Source organism: Ammospiza caudacuta, chromosome 25 (assembly GCF_027887145.1).
Source record: "Ammospiza caudacuta isolate bAmmCau1 chromosome 25, bAmmCau1.pri, whole genome shotgun sequence".
NCBI classification, from domain to species: domain Eukaryota; kingdom Metazoa; phylum Chordata; class Aves; order Passeriformes; family Passerellidae; genus Ammospiza; species Ammospiza caudacuta.
In genome coordinates this window covers 3,309,775-3,328,219 of record NC_080617.1, presented here as the reverse complement: position 1 = coordinate 3,328,219, position 18,445 = coordinate 3,309,775, and the positions used below count along the sequence as shown (strand labels likewise).

The 18,445-nt window shown below is 43.9% G+C and overlaps 1 protein-coding gene across 1 annotated transcript; it reads right to left on the bottom strand.

Annotated features, from left to right (window-relative positions):
• Positions 1-285: 285 nt before the first annotated feature.
• Positions 286-14,256, bottom strand: STX12 (syntaxin 12). The gene is made up of 9 exons (XM_058819691.1): positions 14,099-14,256; positions 11,032-11,101; positions 9,206-9,305; positions 6,974-7,111; positions 5,771-5,814; positions 3,882-3,987; positions 3,389-3,461; positions 3,150-3,232; positions 286-1,738 (listed from the first exon to the last, which is right to left on the bottom strand). The coding sequence occupies exons 1-9, from the start codon at positions 14,211-14,213 to the stop codon at positions 1,649-1,651; spliced, it is 819 nt and encodes a 272-aa protein (XP_058675674.1). The 5' UTR covers positions 14,214-14,256; the 3' UTR covers positions 286-1,648.
• Between the last annotated feature and the right edge of the window lie 4,189 nt (positions 14,257-18,445).

Here is an 18,445-nt window from a genome sequence, read left to right as displayed (position 1 = left end):
CTCCATGTTTCAGAAGGCTGATTTATTATTTTATGATATATACTATATTAAATGATATATTAAAACTAGACTAAAAGAATAGAAGAAAGGATTTCATCAGAAGGCTAGCAAGGAAAGAAAGGAATGGAATGATAAAATTTTGTGACTGACCAGAGTCCAAGACAGCTGGGCTGTGATTGGCCATTAATTAAAAACAACCACATGAGACTAATCCTAGCAAAGCATTTTTCATAAAATATCATGGCTACAAGAGAGGGAACTGCAAACACACCTTTGCAAGAGAAATGAGCTCAGAGAGAGGCTTTTAAAAGTGTTTATTGATGATTATTGGATGGAATGGCGGCGCAATAGTGCAAACCACTGTGCAATGGGGAGAACTCCCTTCCCAGCTTTCACGTTTACTTTATTACAGACGAGACATGGAAGAAGGATTAAATACAAAATGGGTCAGTATGCTGCATTTCCCACCCCCACTGGGCTTTGGACAGATTACTGTTCCCTCAGTGCATGTCAGTTCAGAGCTGCATTGGAGTGGGGAGTGCCTGCTTGTTCTGCCCAACCCTGTGAGCTGGAACCAGCAATCCTTGTCATGTGCACACACATCCCCAGCCTGAAAATCCCAGCACTTCACTCAGCCAGTTTCTGCACTTTCTATTTCATAAAGAATTGAAAATACCAAATGTTCACAAGCCACACATAATATTTACTAGAACACCACAAGTGAGCTTCAAGAGCACTTCAGAATCAAGATTTCTGCTAAAACTCTTCACTAATCTTACTAGCTTGTAAACTTAGGTGCCCACTTCCTCATTTTTAAGTGTTTTTCCCCCTGGAAGCTTCTGAAAAGTTGGGAGTGAGCAGCTAAACCTTTTATATTTAGTGCTTGAGTCAGCATTGGAAGAGATTTATTTGTCCACTAGCAAGCAACCAGCTAGTTTGTCTAAGGAGATTGCACTGTTAGATTCTAAGTCAAAGAACATTCTGTCCTCAAGTGATGCATTTTGTGAAAAAAACAACCCCAACCACACCCCAAAAAATGAAACTACACTGTTAGAGTCTCAAGGCTAAACTGACCAGCATGTAGAGGTTCAAATCATCATCCACACATACCCTCCTTGCCTCTCAAATCTGTGACAACATCCTTTTCTTCAAGAGAATCTAGAACCACAGCCACTTGGAGACAATAAAACCACGGGGCAGATACTGGAGACTTTAGAAACTGCTGGATTTACATAATGTGACTTGGTGGTGGGCTGTCTTTGAATGCCATTCTCATTCCAGTCCAACAAAGTTACCTACACACACAAAAAGTTGAACTTGTGTGACTTTGTCAAAAACAAGACATCTCCAATTATTGATCACACTTCAGCATACAGCTGGGACAGGGAAGAACACATTACAGAAAGCAAAACCACGAGATTTTAGTTACATAAAACAATATAATCTGTATATAAACTGATAAATACTGTCTCCATGGTTCACTAATTCCATATACTAGTTATCTGCACATTAGTTGCTAATATCTATTATTAGAAGCAGTTCCAACTTGTGCTCTCTCAGGGTGGTCAATTCATCTCCGAGACTAAGTCAGCCTGTTTGCTCTGACAGAAAAAACCTCAGCTGTGACACTGGGTCCCATGGGAAGATTTCATGTTGTCTTCCAGATAAGGAGTCCTATGATTATACAGACCACAGCAAGGCCAAGAATCAGGATACAGATCTTCTTACGGGATTTCTTCTAATAAGAGAAGAGAAAAGAAGCCACTGACACCAGGAACACTTGAGGAAAAAGCAAGGCTACCATTCATGTTACTGACTTGGGTCAACAGGAGCACTTGGTACCCCCACAGTTATTTGAGAGCAGCAACCAGTGCAGTCTGAATACTTTTACATGTTCCTTAAACTCCACGATTCTACAGGTGAATGTTTTTAATTTTAGGAGTGCAGTGGTCTAAGAGATGCAGTTAAGTCAAAATGTGACAGGTTTTGCTTCTCTTAAGGAAAATACAAGCCTCAGAGAAGGCCAAATCTTTCTAACTATTTAGATTTTTTCCTAATCAAACTCCTAAGCAGTTCTCACATACAATCTCCCCTTGGCCACTTGTTGCATTTCTACAGTTTAAATGATTTCATGTGTAGTTAATAAACTTGGATTTCACAGCTTTCCTCACTTTATTCATCACAGGAAACTATAGTCCATCCATTTACACCAAATATTTTTAACTTGGCATCTAAGGATTTGAGGGTAGCTATATATAACCACTTCTTTCTCCATCCAGAAAAAAACCCACATGCAAAACATGTCCAACAGCTCCCAAACTTAGATTTATAAATACCTCAGAACTTTGGCAAGGGAGCCATGGAGAGAGAGAATTCTACTACATGCTGCCAGATGGTAAAACCAACATTCCCAGCCTTGAACTCAACAGCATTGGAGTTTTATTGCCCTCCAGTAGCTCCCACTTAACAGCTTGGAAGAGTCCAATATTTTCTTGTAAGTCTCAGCAGTAATGGGACTGACTAAAGCAGAGCCCTTACCTCTTCACAGAAGGTGGATCTAAAGGGATAAGGATGGTGAAAGGAACCTACAGAAAACACTGGAACCTACAGAAAGGAACCTACAGAGAACACTGGCTACCATTCAGCAATGAGAGCCACTGCAAGAGATTTTATCTGGGATTGGGACAGGGAGAACAGACTATGGGACAGAAACTCAGCAGCTGGACAGGAGTGTTGCAAATTCTGGTCACCAGAAGTTACCCAAATCTGGGCATAGATTTTTGTATGCCAGAGTCCTGGCTAATATATTTACAAGTTAGATACAATATCAGAATTTGTTCTTGTTTTTCTACTAACTCCTAACAACAACAAAGACAGGTAAACACTTAGGCTTGCAGAGTGGGAATGGCCAGACTCTATTTCTACTCTTTTACTCTCAAGTAGAATGTGGATTTCAATACCAATTTCAATACCATGTTTTTGGCTCAAGTGCTTTATGTACTCCTTGCAGGCAATTTTGAATCAGTGCCAGCTTGCATGAGCTGGTTTTAATAACTAGTCTGGTGTGCTGCAGTCCTCAGTGTCTTGCTCTGCCTGTTTCATTAGTGCTCAACCATACACTGACAATCAAGCAAGCACACAGAATTTACCTGATAATAGGCAGCTCTCTGTAACTGCTCACTGGCTCTTTCCACATGGACTTCTGCACTTTCCACATTTGCCTCTATGCTATCTATGGAAAAAAAAGGGGGAATTCATTGCAAAATATTTCAGAGCTTCAGTGTTTCAAAATTACAGCCAGAAATACAATACTTTTACTGCAAAATACTGAAAAATTTAATCCATGTAACTGAATCAAGAAAAAAATTTATTATCCAAATGCACTTACCAATCATATCTCCTTGGTCATGAATCATCATGGCTAAATCCTTAAATATCTGATTGACATCCAAAATGTCTGCCTGGAGACAACAGTTTCACAAGTTACAATGAACACTGGGTACAATATTTTCTAATCCTCACTCTTAGTACCTCTTCTGACCATCACTCAAAGGGTCAGAATAGGCACCAGCATTCACTGATTTGATGTCACCACCTGTGCAAGTTGGGATTAACATGGGAGCCTACAATGCTCCAGCTACTGAATATTTGTTTTGTCACACCAACAATTAGCACAGCATGAACACTGTGACATGAGTTGCTCCTGCCATATCTGATGGAGTCAACACTAAGGGAAAATAAAACTCCTTCAGATTATCTTGGCATCAATCCTCTCTAGGAAGAACTCTATTCCTCCACCATCAGCTCTCCTCAGCCCATCCCATTAATTATCGTTTAATTTATCTCCCAGTGCTGTTAACTGTGCAGGACTGACTGGTCACCTCTAATTGCCTGATTGCAGTTTCTCGTTCTTTAATGAGTTCAAGGTCCTGTTCAGTTATTGCCACATCATCTTCCTGAGACTGCATCTGATTCCAATCTTCACCACTGCAAAGAGAGGGAAAGTCAGTGTCTCTCTGAGCACAGGTACTTCCATGCTGCATTTTATGGCAAAACGAGTTCAAGTTGAAGAGTTTTCTACAGAACAGCCCCAGGTTCTTGGCCCTGTCACTGTGTACAAGGACAGGACTAATTTGTGATAACAGTCACAAACTGGAGCAATTGAAAAAAGGGACAGATCAGGCAGTGTGAAGGCACTGGAAAGCAGTTCCATGCATAGCACACTCTGTTCTAGAAAATAACAGTTACCTACAGCATTTTAGAAGAAATTGCCTATTTAAGTTCTGCTTTTTTAAAAAAATACTTGTACCTTCCCTGCTTCTTACCATCTCTCCAAAAGGGAGAAATCAGGGTGAAAGTTCTGATAGAGAGCAGCCTGCAAGCACATTAACAGAACAGAAGAACACCTGAAAAGCATCTGGATTCAAGGACTCTTGCCTATCTGGCATTTGGAGATAAGACTAAAGTGTTTTAGTATTTTAATTCATTAGTCTAGTAGGAACTTTGAATTAAATTACACACCACAAGAGATATTAAAACTCAAGTAACTCTGCATCCCAGTCTACCTCTCTCCTGATGAGCTGGTTCTTCACAACTGCTGCAGAAGTTACATCAATTAGAGTGGAGCCAGCATCTATAATACAAAGCCACCTCTATGTTCAGCTTAGAATGTTCTTCCAGGGCAACATCTCCATCTTTTCAATAGAGAAGTGTGCCAGAAAACATTCTATCAGTCCAGTGTTTGCTACAACACTAAACAGTAAGTTTTAAAGTCTTAAAAGTGCCTAAAGAAATGAAAATAAACTCCATGAATAGGTCAGACACAGCTGGCCATTCCAGTACTTCAGCTCTGAGATGACCATAGGGTTTGCAGATCTCAAAAGCAGAAGTTTCTGACACATGGCACACAAGAACAGCTTTACTGTGGAACAGCTGCTGTGTGCCATCATCTCTTATCTCTGGGTCCCACTTAGGGGGCCTTTTTAAGGCCTTCAAAGCCACCCCAGCACCTGCATAATGAACACCTGGGGTTTCAGCCCTGGCTCAGAGGGAAAGCCCAGGGCTAAGGAAGGGACACACACCAAGCAGATGAAGGGCACTTTGCAGAGGGAGGATGAGACAGGTAAGCAAGAAAGGATTTACACAGACAGGGCCAACAGATTTCAGCCCAGTTGAGAGATTAATCACAGATACTTCTGGAGGGGCTCAGGCTCTCTTTACCACATGCAGAACTGATGTAACATTTACAAAGCCATCACAGGCACACTGTCACTGCAGAAGCAGTACAGCTGTCTGACAGGTGACAGCAATGCTGTCTTGTGCACATTCCAGGATTAGTTTGCCAGTGCACAATGCCCAGGACTTCTGAATTTTAGGCAGCCTCATCTGCTATTCTGCTGTAGCTCCAACTGGGCTGCTAGAGAACATCCAAACCCATGATATAAATATGCAGCTCTCTGTGGAAAGAGAGTGAGTGAAATCCTGTCTGGTAATCTTGTGTTTACAGGCCAGAACTCCAGGAGCTCCAGCTGCCACATCCCAAGGGCACTACTGTTCCCCTCAGGGTAGCAATCACACAATCTGTACTTCAGGAGGGTAAAATACTGTCATATGCAGATTTTACATGGTAAATGTGCTGTAAGAGTTGCTTTTCAATTCTTTTTGCTTTGCATTCAGCCAGCAGAGCCTGGCCCAAGTTACAATAATATATCACACCATAAAAACTTTAGTTAGGTGCAGTGAAAACCTCGAGAGTACAAGAAGTTATTACCTATCAAAGGAAACGAGCTGCTCTTCTCTGAACCGCTCATCAGCCTGGAAGAGACAAATGAGTCACCACTGTCACACCACCAGGACCATGCACAAAATCACCAGCAGTATCTTCAAGTCCAAGGCACATCCTGTCCAGAGAGTTCTTGGAGAATGCCACTGTCACTGCAGCCCTCAGATTTAACTCAGGTTATGTAAGATTAATTTTAGTTTCATCTTTAGATTTAATTTTTAGATTCAGATTGCAAATCAGAGGCAACTGAATGATCAAAAGCAGCCAGTCCATGTTCTTGGATCAGCTGTCAATGTTTGTAACCTCCTTCCCCAACATGAAGCAAAAATTTAAGAGCATAATTCAATGGATAAATGTGTTCCCTTGCAGAAATTAGGAAGCAAAAATTTAAGAGCATAATTCAATGGATAAATGTGTTCCCTTGCAGAAATTAGGAAGCAAAAATTAAAGAGCATAATTCAATGGATAAATGTGTTCCCTTGCAGAAATTAGGAAGCAAAAATTTAAGAGCATAATTCAATGGATAAATGTGTTCCCTTGTAGAAGTTAGGAACCAAAATTTAAGAGCATAATTCAATGGATAAATGTGTTCCCTTGCAGAAATTAGGAAGCAAAAATTAAAGAGCATAATTTAATTCAATGGATAAATGTGTTCCCTTGCAGAAATTCAGAATGCATACCTAGCAGAAAGCCCTGAGGCAAGAGGAGATAAAAGCTTTCATTGGCCATTTTATTATGAATTCTTAGGAGCCACAGGGGTTTGTCAAAACATAACAGTGAACATACACTGGAGATATTAGCAGGACAGAAATGATAAGAATATAAAGCAACACAGTGTGAGATTTGGGATATAATTTAAGGTATGGTAAGCTTCATTCTGAAGTCTTAAATTTCATAGCATAGGGCTGATATGAAGTGAAGAGCAGCCTGCAATACTTTGCTTTGACTCCTCATCTCATCTTCTGCAACATTTGCAACTTACCAGGATTCCTTCCCTCCTCTACATTGCCACTGGAGCACACTGAAACAAGAAATTACTTCCAACATCTGGAATGGAAAACTACTGCACCAAGGCCTGAGCTTCACTCAGTAAGGTGCCAGCAAACAGGTATGAGGTTGGAAGGCAAGTACAAGATCTCTCAGAAGACTCACAGTTCAGTTTATCACTGCAAAATTCCCATCAATACTCACAGAAATACGGGAGCCAGCTCTTGCCCTTGCTACAGTCTCTTTTTCCTTCTCTGACACTCGCCTCTGTACTGCCTGGAAATTGTTTAAGGCTGTGGAGAAGTCATTCATTAATCGTTCCTTCTGAAGCCTCTGCTGGCGCTGAGGAGTCAAAACACAAACAAGAGTTCAGACATTCCCATTCAGACAAAGTGACTGCCAGACTCTTAAAAAACCAACAGCAACAATGAACTGCATTCAGTGACCTTTTGGTGTCAGTGGTCAGAACAAAACCCGTGTTTTAATTCCTTACATCCACCATGTTTTAATTCCTTACACCAATGCTTTGCCAACTGCAGGACAGCTTTGCACAACAAGGCTCTCCAATTTCCCTCTAGTTCCAAAGTCTGAGTACACCATTACTTTTATTCTAAATACATTCCAGTAATTCACCACATTTCACTACAGACCTTTCAGTTATCATAAAGTGACTGTCAGACTCTTTAAAAAATCATCATAACAACAATAACAATGAACTGGTATTCAGTGATTTTTTTGGTGCCTGTGGTCAGAACAAAAAGCCCACCATATTTTAATTCCTTACACCCACCATGTTTTAATTCCTTACACCAATGCTCCATGCCTTGCCTTGCCAGTTGTCAGAACAAAAACCATGTTTTAATTCCTTACACCAATGCCTTGCCAAGTGCAGGACAGCTTTGTGCAACAAGGCTCTCCAATTTCAATCTAGTTCTAAAATCTGAGTACATCATTACTTTTATTCTAATTACATTCCAATACTTCACCATATTTAACTACATATCTTTCAGTTACCTACAATGCATTTTCCCTCCATTCCTTCACTTAGCAAACCTCACAGTACTTAACAGAATACACACAAATTCCCACCTAAATCACAAAAACAGGAAGCCCCACACTTCCAGAACTAATTATAACACCCACTGTCCCAGTCTCCTAAGCTGTCTCTCCCAATCATGCCACACACAGTACAAAATTTTCAATTTTACATTATTTTTAAGTTGTTTTTAGATCAGATAACATCCTTAGTCCTGATAACCATTTCACTTTATCTTTTTTCCAAATACATTAGTTGCAATAATCCTTTTCATCCTCATTTTACAATGTCAATTTATTTAGCTTCCACATGACTTCTCCTTTGAGTGCTGTGACATTCCAGCAAATGATAAATAAGAAGTTGTGGAAAAGCTTGTCCCAAGGACAACATTAGGTCAGTTTTTATGTTTTCTGATTGAGAGATTTGCAACAGCTGGCTCAAATTGTGGGATTTCCAGGACTGCAATCCTGCAATGAGCTTGTACCAATTCAACAATCATTTCAAGGAAAAAAAACCCAATTTTCAATTATATTTTTTCTATAACAAGCCGCTTAGCAGCCTCATAATATACTGAGGCTTCCATCTGAACCCTCTGGAAGCAACAACCCTTCTTGCAGAGCAGATCCTCAGCATGCTGATTCCAGCTTCTGCAGATTTTGACTGAATTTTCCCTGGGCTGCATTCAGTGAGATGCACATGACAGGATTTTGTTCATCACAGAAGATTAACTGAAAAATATTTGCTGAACAATCCAGCAAAGCACAGCCATGCTTCCAACTGGCACATAAACCTTCAACACAGAATTAGACCAGGACATCATCTGCTGGTTGTTGTCCAGATCATCCCAAAAGCAGGCAGTGGTGAATTGACACTGGCAGCAGAGAACTGTCCCTTCCCTTTCCCACAGAGAGCAGGAACTACTATTTGATAAGAGAAAATCATAATCTTTGCTCATCATGTTTTGCTTTACTCAAATATAAGCACAGTGAGTCAGCTTCTCCCCCTCCATCACTAATAAATCCCATGCAAAGGGAAAGCTTTCTGGCATGCTCACATTTCATACTGAAAGGCATTTTGTTCTGAGTTTTTATCCTAAAACACTACCTTGCAACACCAGGCATTTTATAAACAAGATTATTTTTCAGAAATTTACTCAGAAAACCAGAATTGCATATGGTGTTCTCCCCAAACATTTAGGGCCTCTAATTCTCATGTGGGGAAATTTTATACCTATTTGCTCCTGGGAAACACGGAGCCAGCTTAATGAGCTTCTCTACTTCACCATCATCCTTCATTGCAAAAAGCTGCTGTGTCTTCAGCTGTGCAGTTCAGGCTTTGTGATTTACCCAGTTTCATGAAATGAGTGATCTAGAAATATGTCCAAAGCTCTGCCTGCCCACCTGTTCAGAAGCAGACAGGGGAAGGGGCAGAGACCCCAACTCCTTCAGGTATTCATTGGTCTCTTTGGCCAGGCGGTTTGCAGAGTGCTGCAGCTGTTGTCTGGAAGAGAAATTCAAAAGCAGTTACAAGATCTACCTAAAAAGCAGCCACTGAGCATTTAATATCCAGAATGATGACTAAATAGGGGTTCTGGGGTCACACAGCTTTACAGGAGGTTTTTTTCAACCTAAAGGATCAGAGATGTACTTTTTTTTTTAACATCAACTTGACTCTGGACTACATTTTTAGAATAAGATTAAAATAATTTCTTTGCTCCCTGCTAATTCAGTAACTTAAAAAATATCTTTTTCTCCAATAGCATAAGAGAGAAGCAACTTTATTCAGAGAACATAATCCCACTTTTAGGGTGAATTCCTTATGGTACCAATTAGTAACTAACTCTCCACTTGACAACCACCAATTCCATTGTTTAAATTGTACATTTGATAAAAATACAGGGACTCTGATATTAAATTCTCCATTTTAGTGAAAAACAGTAATCAGAAGGAACAATTCAGCTTCAGGAATTGCAAGGCTTTCCCTTAAGCCTTTATGTTTTCCAACAACATTGCAATATGAAGCTGTTGTTGTGAAGAATCTAATATAATTATATAAATCCTATACTGTAAACTAGGAAGAAAAAACACTAAAACCAGAAGCAATTTCTTTTGCATTCAACTGGTACAAGATGCTTAAGTGAAAGTCACTTTCTTGGCCCAAAGGACACACAAATCAGGGCATTCAGGCCACATTATTGTATAAGCTGTCTATGTAAACTAAAACCACCATCCATGCATTTTGGCAAGTTGGTTTGGCAATTTGTGGGGTGCAGCCACTGTCACCCCAAAGAGGAGAGATTATGCAGTGACGTTCAGTGGGAAGGCATTTGTTTGGTCACCAGTGATTAATTCTTTAATCTACTGATTAAACAGAGATTGAGTCAACTGAGCAGCTCAAGGAAACAAATCCCTTTCTCTCCCAATTGGACTCTGATCTCACCCTTTAAATGCAGTGTATCTTTCACTACAATCATGAACTTATGAAAAATTGCTATTATAAAAACCAGGATAATTGTGCATTCAGATATTCAAGGCGCTGTCACATGGAAGAATGTACTTTTAAGTTTTATTTATGACCTCAGAAATTATTATTTCCATAAAGTGCTATTTATGTTCCATGAGTTTATAAAGATGCACAGACCCAGAGAAGGCCTGTACAGTCTCTCCAGGGGTCAGTTTGAATTACAGCTGTTTAAATGTCTTTTTTGTCCCCCACTGGCATATTATTCTTCTGAGATGACAATGTGACATTTTGTCTGCCATATACTGACTAAATCCATCTGTACTACAGCTGCTTTGTCTCCAGTTATGGGGCTCCCTGCCTGTTTTTCCTTACTGGTGTCATGTGAGCACCAAACACTGGTGTGGCATTCATTTCTCCTGAATCATGTGTGAAACTGTTATGACTCTTCCTCAGAGGGCAGCTAATGCTAATGCGTGGTGAGGTACTACTATTTTTAAAAGAAAATATTGAAAAATTATATAGAAGAACAATATAGGAAGAACTGTCCCTACCCAGCAGTTTTGAATGGCTTCTCCAGAGTCCTGCAGAAAACACCTTAATTTGTCCAGTAAACTACTTAATGCAGTTAGTAATTCTGGGTTTGTAGGACTGTATTAAATTTATCTAATAAAGCATCTTCCCAAAGCAAGTAACCCACTATGCCTAAGAACACAGACAGAAATGAGAGAACATCTATATCAATGTTTGCTCATTTAATACTCACAAATTTTCCTGAAGCTTGCTGGAATCCTGCTTGGTTCCCAGCTGGCTCATTAAATTCTTTATTTGAGCAGCTGAAGATAAAGAGATCACAAGATGAGTTAGTAAGACAAGTTCAAACATTTTATTCCTTCTTGAATGTATTCTTTTAGCTTCCCCCAAAAGAAAGCTAAAAGCTAAATTTGTTTCAGTATCTGACTTAACCTAGTAAGGCAACAATTATATTCTTTGCTTTAAATATATACAAGTATCTTATGGGTGGATGGCAAGAGGATGGGCCCAGAGACAGGACACAGGACAACAGCCACAACTGAAACACAGGTAATTCCATCTAAATATGATGAAAAATTCATTTGCTGAGAGGATGAGTGCATTCCTTTTCCTCAATCTTTTTAAACCAACTAACAGAGCTCTTTCTACCAGCTTTGCTATTTCAGCATTTTAGGCTACCACTGCTGCAGAAAAATTTCATTATGCTGTGTAGCCATTTTTGCATTATTTTTAAGTTACTTCAATTATGACTGCTCTGTTAAAAAAATGCAAAGAAAATGCCAAGTGTTGCTATTAGTTTCAAAACTCCCTGCCCCAGACCTGAATTTTTCTACTCATGACAGCCCAAAGCTTTCACAATACTGGCACAAACAATCTTTCAAGATCAGACAGCAATGTGCACCTCACAGTTTGAAATCACAGAGAGGTATTTTAGACCTCCTTCTCCCTTATCTCTGATGTTTTCCCACTATTTTCTTTGTGTAGGCACTCATGATCACGAAACTACACAATGATTCACATCAAACCATTAACCTGCCTGAAAAGCAAGCACATTTTCTCTCCCTAATCCCTCTACCTTGGAATTCTTTTCTGACAGATCAAGAAGCTGATCCACTACATTGTGCAGCAGCACAGATTTTATCATTCCTGAAGTGCTGGGCTCAGCAGCACAAAGATTGATTGTCCCAAATCAATCATGAAATCTCAGCTAGCTCATCATGCAGTGAGAGGCAAGACCAAGGAGGATCACCTTAAAACAGCTCCACAGGCAACTGAATTGAACTGAATTATGCCATGATTTTAACAAGAGTTTCCTCCAATTCAGAGACACCCTCCTGTGAAAATTCTGCTTTCAGCCTGGAATCTCTGCAGTTCATTAAATGTCTTGCTGGAGAAGCATCAGATCCCTGCAATGGCCACTTATTTTAAAGGGATGTCCAATGGATTACAACAAGACTGCAATATGAGTTAATCAATAATTACCTTTTATATCCACCAAGTGTATTCTCACCTAGAATTTCAGATTTCTGTTAGGTTATACAATGAGGAATTGGTTGGCAACTCCTCATATACTGAGCTTGGCTTCCAGCAAGCAAATGTGCACATATTTCACAGCTCTGTCAGACACAGGAAGGTCAGAAAAATTCAAAGCCAAGCTGGTGACAAACAGCACCAGGACTGCACTCTGTGTGTGGCTGTGAGGACTTGGCAAACAGCATTTGTGCCATAATGCCCAGACATTCTGTGCCTTTTTTCTCTCTGCATGGGGAGATTCTTGCCCAGCCCCATTTCCAGGCCAGGCAATGCCTGTCCTGCCCTGAGCCAGCTTCAGCAGTTTGCTTGGCTGAGTTTATCTCAGCCAACAGCAACACACACAGTCTACACAAAATGAGAATGAAGTGTCTAGGAAATGAAAGGAAGAGGCTGGAGATCTTTATTCTTTGGATAGTGTGTATGTACCAACACACAGAGCCCCTCAGAAAACAGCTTTCCATCTCCAAGCCTTATTTCAGGCTGTAGAGCCTTCAACGTACTCACTATCTATCAGCTAAGATTTCTTTAAACACTTCAATCTCTCCTCCAGCTGCAAGTCTGCTACATCACCTGAGCAAACAATAGTATTGCCAGCTCAGGCCACCAGTTTTCTGTATATTTTGTGTGAAATGCTCACTCCACAGACTCCCAAAAGAAGTGAATAATAGCTGTACACACTGTTTGCCTGCTCTTTTCCTCATAGGAGAAGAAATGAGGACAGCCTTAAGGCTTCAATATATCTTCTTCTCCTGGCTTGAAAGGAAAGCTTTTATATAGTGTGTAATAAAGTTAACTACTGTAACACTAAGTCAGATGTTCTGTGTGTTCCCACCCACCTCGGTAAGACTGTAGGGCTATTTGTTTAACTTGAGATAGCAGTGCATGCAGATAGGATGGCTGCAGGTCATGAGACAGCAGAAGCCTGTCCCATGAGAGAGAAGCTGAGCTGCTCAGAACAGGAGGCTCAAAGAAATCCCGTGGAAGGAAGAGAGAAGGAGTGTAAAGGAAAAAAATAAAAGGGGGAAAAAAGGGAAAAACCTCAAGAAGCCATGCTATTTGGCAAACTTTGAAACAATTCAGCAATGTCTATACCAAGGAGAAGTGAACATGACTGAGCAAAGCATTTTCAGTAACATAAATAGCTTTGTATCGTCAGAGAAGTCACGAGCTTTCTGAGGAACCAACACGTTCAATTGATCTAGCATGGGCACCTGGACAATTAATGACATTTTTAGCAAAGCCTGTATCCTTAGGAAGGATTACATCAAAGACTCTCCTGGATGTGACGGCTTTAAGGAGCAGCAATTCAGCTCTCAGTTCTGAGATTTCTATGATTATCATACAATACGGTAACTTTCTCTAATGGCAACAAAGTGCCACACCGTGTCCTTAGGGACATCCTGCTGGCAGCAGGACACTGCGAGGGGGAACCGCACGTTCCGAGCTCCCTGGGGCAGCAGCTGCTCCCACACCCGGTGACACCGGGGCTCCTGCTGCCCCCGGAGCCCCTCACGGAGCGCACCCGATGCCAGCACCGGAGCCGGTGCCTTGGGGAAGGGGAGGCTCGGTGACAGCAACAGAGAGCGCCCGCAGTGCTCACCCCTCCCTGCAGCCGGGCTGGCACCACCGCGCCCGGTGCCCGCTGTGTGTGCCCGGCCCGGGTGTGCCCTGCCCGCCCCGGCTCCCACCGCGCCCTCACGCTACCGGCCCCGGGGCGCTGCCGGGCCGGGCCGGACCGCCCTATCCCTCCCCGGCCGCGCACTCACTGTACTGCGCGATGCGCTGCACGTTGCCGCTGCATGTTTGGATGATGCCGCCGAAGTCCCGGGGCGGCGGCGGCGGCGCCCCGGGGCCGCGCGGGTCCAGCGGCCCGTACGACATGGCCGGGCCGGAGCGAGCGCGGGCCCCGCCGGCTGACAGCGCCCGCCCGCCCCGCGCCTGCGCGGCCGCCGCGCCTGCGCAATGGGGGCGTGCTGGGAGCGCGGGCGGCGTGAGGGGAGAGGGGAGAGGCGTGAGGGGCGAGCAACCTGGAGCTTGTGAAAAGTGCCTATTATATGGCTCTAGGCAGATATTTACCATATGTATTTTGATGTATTGATTAGTAGTGCTGTATTAACATTTTAATGATATGATAATTGTAGTCTTGTAATTAAAAGGTAACTTTTGTAGTTAAAATAAGGGCTGTGTAAGTGGGATGTTTTTTTTTAAGAAAGGAATGAGGCACTCGCACCAGATAGCAGCCACAGGACTGCTAATCCTTAAATCTTTCAGAGAAAAAGAATTTATTGCCTTCTTATCAGAAGAAACTAACTTCTTCCCACCTCGAAGGCACTGTTAGAATTAGAAGGAAGAAGCTGTCGATGACCAGACAGAATCCTGTATTTGAATGGAATTTATGCATCATGTATGAAGTGTATGAATATGCAATGGACTATTGTTTTTAAGGGTTAATCCTTTGTTAATGTGGGTCCTTTTTCGGGCTCCTGCTGCCCAGAAAAAGGTACTCGGACGTCCATAACTCTTTGTCTCTATTGTCTCATATTATCCTAATTCAATTTGTCCAAATTATTATTACTCTAATTGCATTACTGTTTTTATAACCATTTTATTACTATTAAACTTGTAAAATTTTAAAAACAAGTGATTGGCATTTTTCACACCCTCCACCACTAAAACATCGCCCAGTGCCACATCCTGCCTCTTGAACACCTCCAGGATTGGTGGCTCCACCATTTCCCTGAGCAGCCCAATGCCAAAAGGGTTTTACCGATATCTCACATGAATCTCCACTGTCTCTGCTCAAGGCCATTTCCTCCTGTCCTCTCACTGCAGGCACAAGAGAAGAGACCAGTACCCACCTCACTACAACCTGTTCTTGGGGATTTGTAGAGAGTGATGTGATCCCTCCTGAGCCTCCTGCCCTGTAAGATCTTAAGAAGTCAGTGTATATGTGCATAAAGTTAGAGTGTAAATATTTCTTTAAGAAATGCTTGGTACAAAAAAAAATTTTCTGATTTCAGAAGCATCCAGACCAGGTCAAAATGATGGTAAATATGGAGCAGGGCCATGGATGAAATTTGTGTAATGCAGTAAGAGAAGGCTCCAGGGTGATCTTATTGTGGCCTTCCAGGGCCTGAAGGGGCTCCAGGAAATTTAGAGCGGGATTTTTGGGATGGAGGGACAAGAGAAAGGGGAATGGTTTCCCACTGTCAGAGGGCAGGGATAGATGGGATATTAGGAAGAAATTCTTCCCTGTGAGGGTGGTGAGGTCCTGGAAAGGAAACTTCTCTGTCTGCCCACCCCAATGCCACTCTGGGAGTCACGCTCATACCAACCTGTGACATAAATGGAAGTGGGAAGATGGGACAGGGAGCTCATAGAGGAGGAAAGGAGTTTTGCAGGAGGAGTTAAAGTGATTGTAGTAGCTGTTGAGGGAATCCCCATGGTGCTGCTGTGCTTGCAGTGTGTTCTGCTTCAGCAAGGAGGATTCCCAGGGCTCTGGCTCCTCACTCTGTATTCTGAGGGTGCACAGTGTGAAGATATCATCACCATTACACATAGCCCACACATCCCTGCATCTCTGGAGCAAAGAGCGTGGCTGTGGGAAGGATGGGGCCAGCACCTGCTTCTGAGAAGGAACCCCAGTGTTGTGAACCCCAGGACCCTCAGCACTCATCACCCAGGTCTTGGCACTCCATCCCCAGACTCCGCACCCAGCACCCCAAACCCGCTCGCCACAACCTGCATCCCACACTTGACACCCCACACTCAGCACCCCACACCAAGAACTCAGTACCCAGCGCCTGGTACCCCAATCCCTGCTCCCCACAACCTGCACTTGACACCCCGCACTCAGCAGCACCCCAAACCCCACTCCCCACAACCCATATCCCGCACTTGACACCCCACACTCAGCACCCCACACCCAGCACTCAATACTCAGCACCTGGCACCCCAAACCCCACAATCTGCATCCTGCGCTTGACACCCCGCACTTAGCACTCCGCACCCTGCACTCAGCAACTCACACCCAGCACCCCAAACCCTGCATCCCACAACCCACATCCAACACTTGACACCTCGCACTCAGCACCTGGCACCCCAAACCCCACAATCCGCATCCCGCACTAGACACCCCGCATTCAGCACCCCACATCCAGCGCTCCGTACCCAGTTCAGTACCTAGAACCTGGCACCCCGCACTTCTCTCCCCGTTCCCCGTTCCCCGCACTCCGCTCCCGCAGCCCGGGCCCGGGCAGGTCGGCGGTTCTCGCCCAGTGCCGCGAGGGGGCAGCCGCGCCCCGCGGGAGTTCCCGGGTGTCCCCGAGGGGCCCTTGGTGGCCCTGGGTGGCCCTTGGTGGCCCCGGGTGCCGGGCACCCCTCCTGCCCACGCTGGCTCTATCGGCACCACGGCTGAGCAGCGGTGCCCGTTCCAGCGCGAGGTCACCACCCATGGCCCCCGAGCAATCACTCTGCCTCATTTGGGGACAGCCACGCTGGCGTGAGGAGGACAGGCTGATCACACTCTGTCCATACTAATTTCTGCTTTATCCTGGCTACTCCAAAGAGCTGCTTCAAGATGCTGCAGTGGGAATGGACCCAGCTACATAAAGGGCTGTTCTTTCCCTCCATCCCTACCAAAGGCAATCTTCTCCTGTCCCTTCCAACTCCTTTGCACTGGGCATCAGAGTAGTCCTGGGTTCCCAGGGATGAAGACAAAAGGAAAAGTTAGGGTGTGCTTTCCAGAAAGTGCCAAGATTCCTGAAAGTGTGTCTTCCCTAGGGAGGTCTGAGAGCTACTTTGAGTCAGACAAGTCCATAAGGAAGTTCCATGGGGCTCTGCTGGGCTGATCTGCCCAGTGCTCAGAGCACAAGCTGCAGGCTCCCTCCCATGGCTCCCAGCTCTCTTGTTGCCAGTCTCACACTGCCACAGCCTTCACCTGTTTTTCCTCTGGGATACCATGTATTTACCCAGCAGTCCAGCCCAGGTGATTTGTGGAAGTGTGGTGATGATCTTTAATGAGAGGCTGTGCACTCACACCCTGGGCACTATGCCAGTGTGCTCAACCCCTCTGGAGCACAACCCAGGTCAGCAGTCCAGAAACAGGGCCCTGATTGCACATCCTGTGCTAACGAGCCTGCCTTCTGCCTGGTGAGCACGTCAAAACTGCCACAAACATTCCTGTGGAGGATGTGACTCAGGGTCTCCTGCCTGCCTCCCCATGGCTGAGGGGACCCCAGCTGCGCCCTAAATGCTGGAGCTGGCTGAGCACATGGAGGCAGGTTTTGCATGGCAAGATAAGGAGGGCTTTTTTCAGCCCTGAGAGCTGTTTATTCTTTACAGCGTACTGACACCAGAGCGGAAAGGGCCTTTTCCTGAAACCGGCTATTTATAAACAGCCTGCGGTGCAGAGCCTTCCCTTGCAGGGGGGCAGGGACTCTTGCAGCTTTTCTTTTGCTGCCTTGAGCTCACTCAGAGATCCTTCAGACAGGAGTGAACAGAGCAGGTCTTGCTGCCCATCTGCTGGAGGCACGCTCCAGCACCAACAGCTTGTAGTAACTCTTTGGAAAAGTCAAACTCCAGTGAGTACCTAATTCAGCCCTAAATTCCTTTTAGCTCTGAATTCTTACAGAGGCTTTGCAGGAGAAATTGGTCATTTGTGCCATCATACCTTTAATGTGTGACACAGCTGGGCTTGTCCAAAGGGGCAGATCCCTGTGGTGCAAGGACAGAAATCAGGAGCAATTGTAGCTCTATCTTTCCAAGATTCTGAACAGTGCAGTGTTCACTGAATCCACACACACCAGAGGTGGGATTTGGCTGCTTCAAGAGCTCTAAAACACAGCCTTGGAGCCTTGGCTAGCTTTGCTTCTCTGTTGTGTGAGTCAGCAAAGGCAGGCAGTGAGGACAGCCACAAACCCGTGGCTCAAGCACAAAGAGCAAATTTATTGCCATTACTGGGCTGTCCCAGGGATCCCCAAAGCAACACCCAGGCAGAGGTGCACAGACTTGGTCCATGCTGAAGGAACACGGGTCTGCTGCTTACACTGCTTTATCAAGGGTTATTCCCAGCTGCAAGGTCAAGTGAGCATTTACAATCCTCCTCACCAGCC

What these genes read in the sequence shown, in the direction of transcription:
- STX12 (XM_058819691.1), bottom strand. Translation starts at nt 14,213, where the DNA reads ATGTCGTACGGGCCGCTGGACCCGCGCGGCCCCGGGGCGCCGCCGCCG. An exon ending in GCAGCGCATCGCGCAGTACA is followed by an intron (nt 11,102 to 14,098) that starts GTGAGTGCGCGG and finishes CTTTATCTTCAG; the next exon opens with CTGCTCAAATAAAGAATTTA. An exon ending in AGAGAGCTGCCTATTATCAG is followed by an intron (nt 1,739 to 3,149) that starts GTAAATTCTGTG and finishes TTCTCTTATTAG; the next exon opens with AAGAAATCCCGTAAGAAGAT.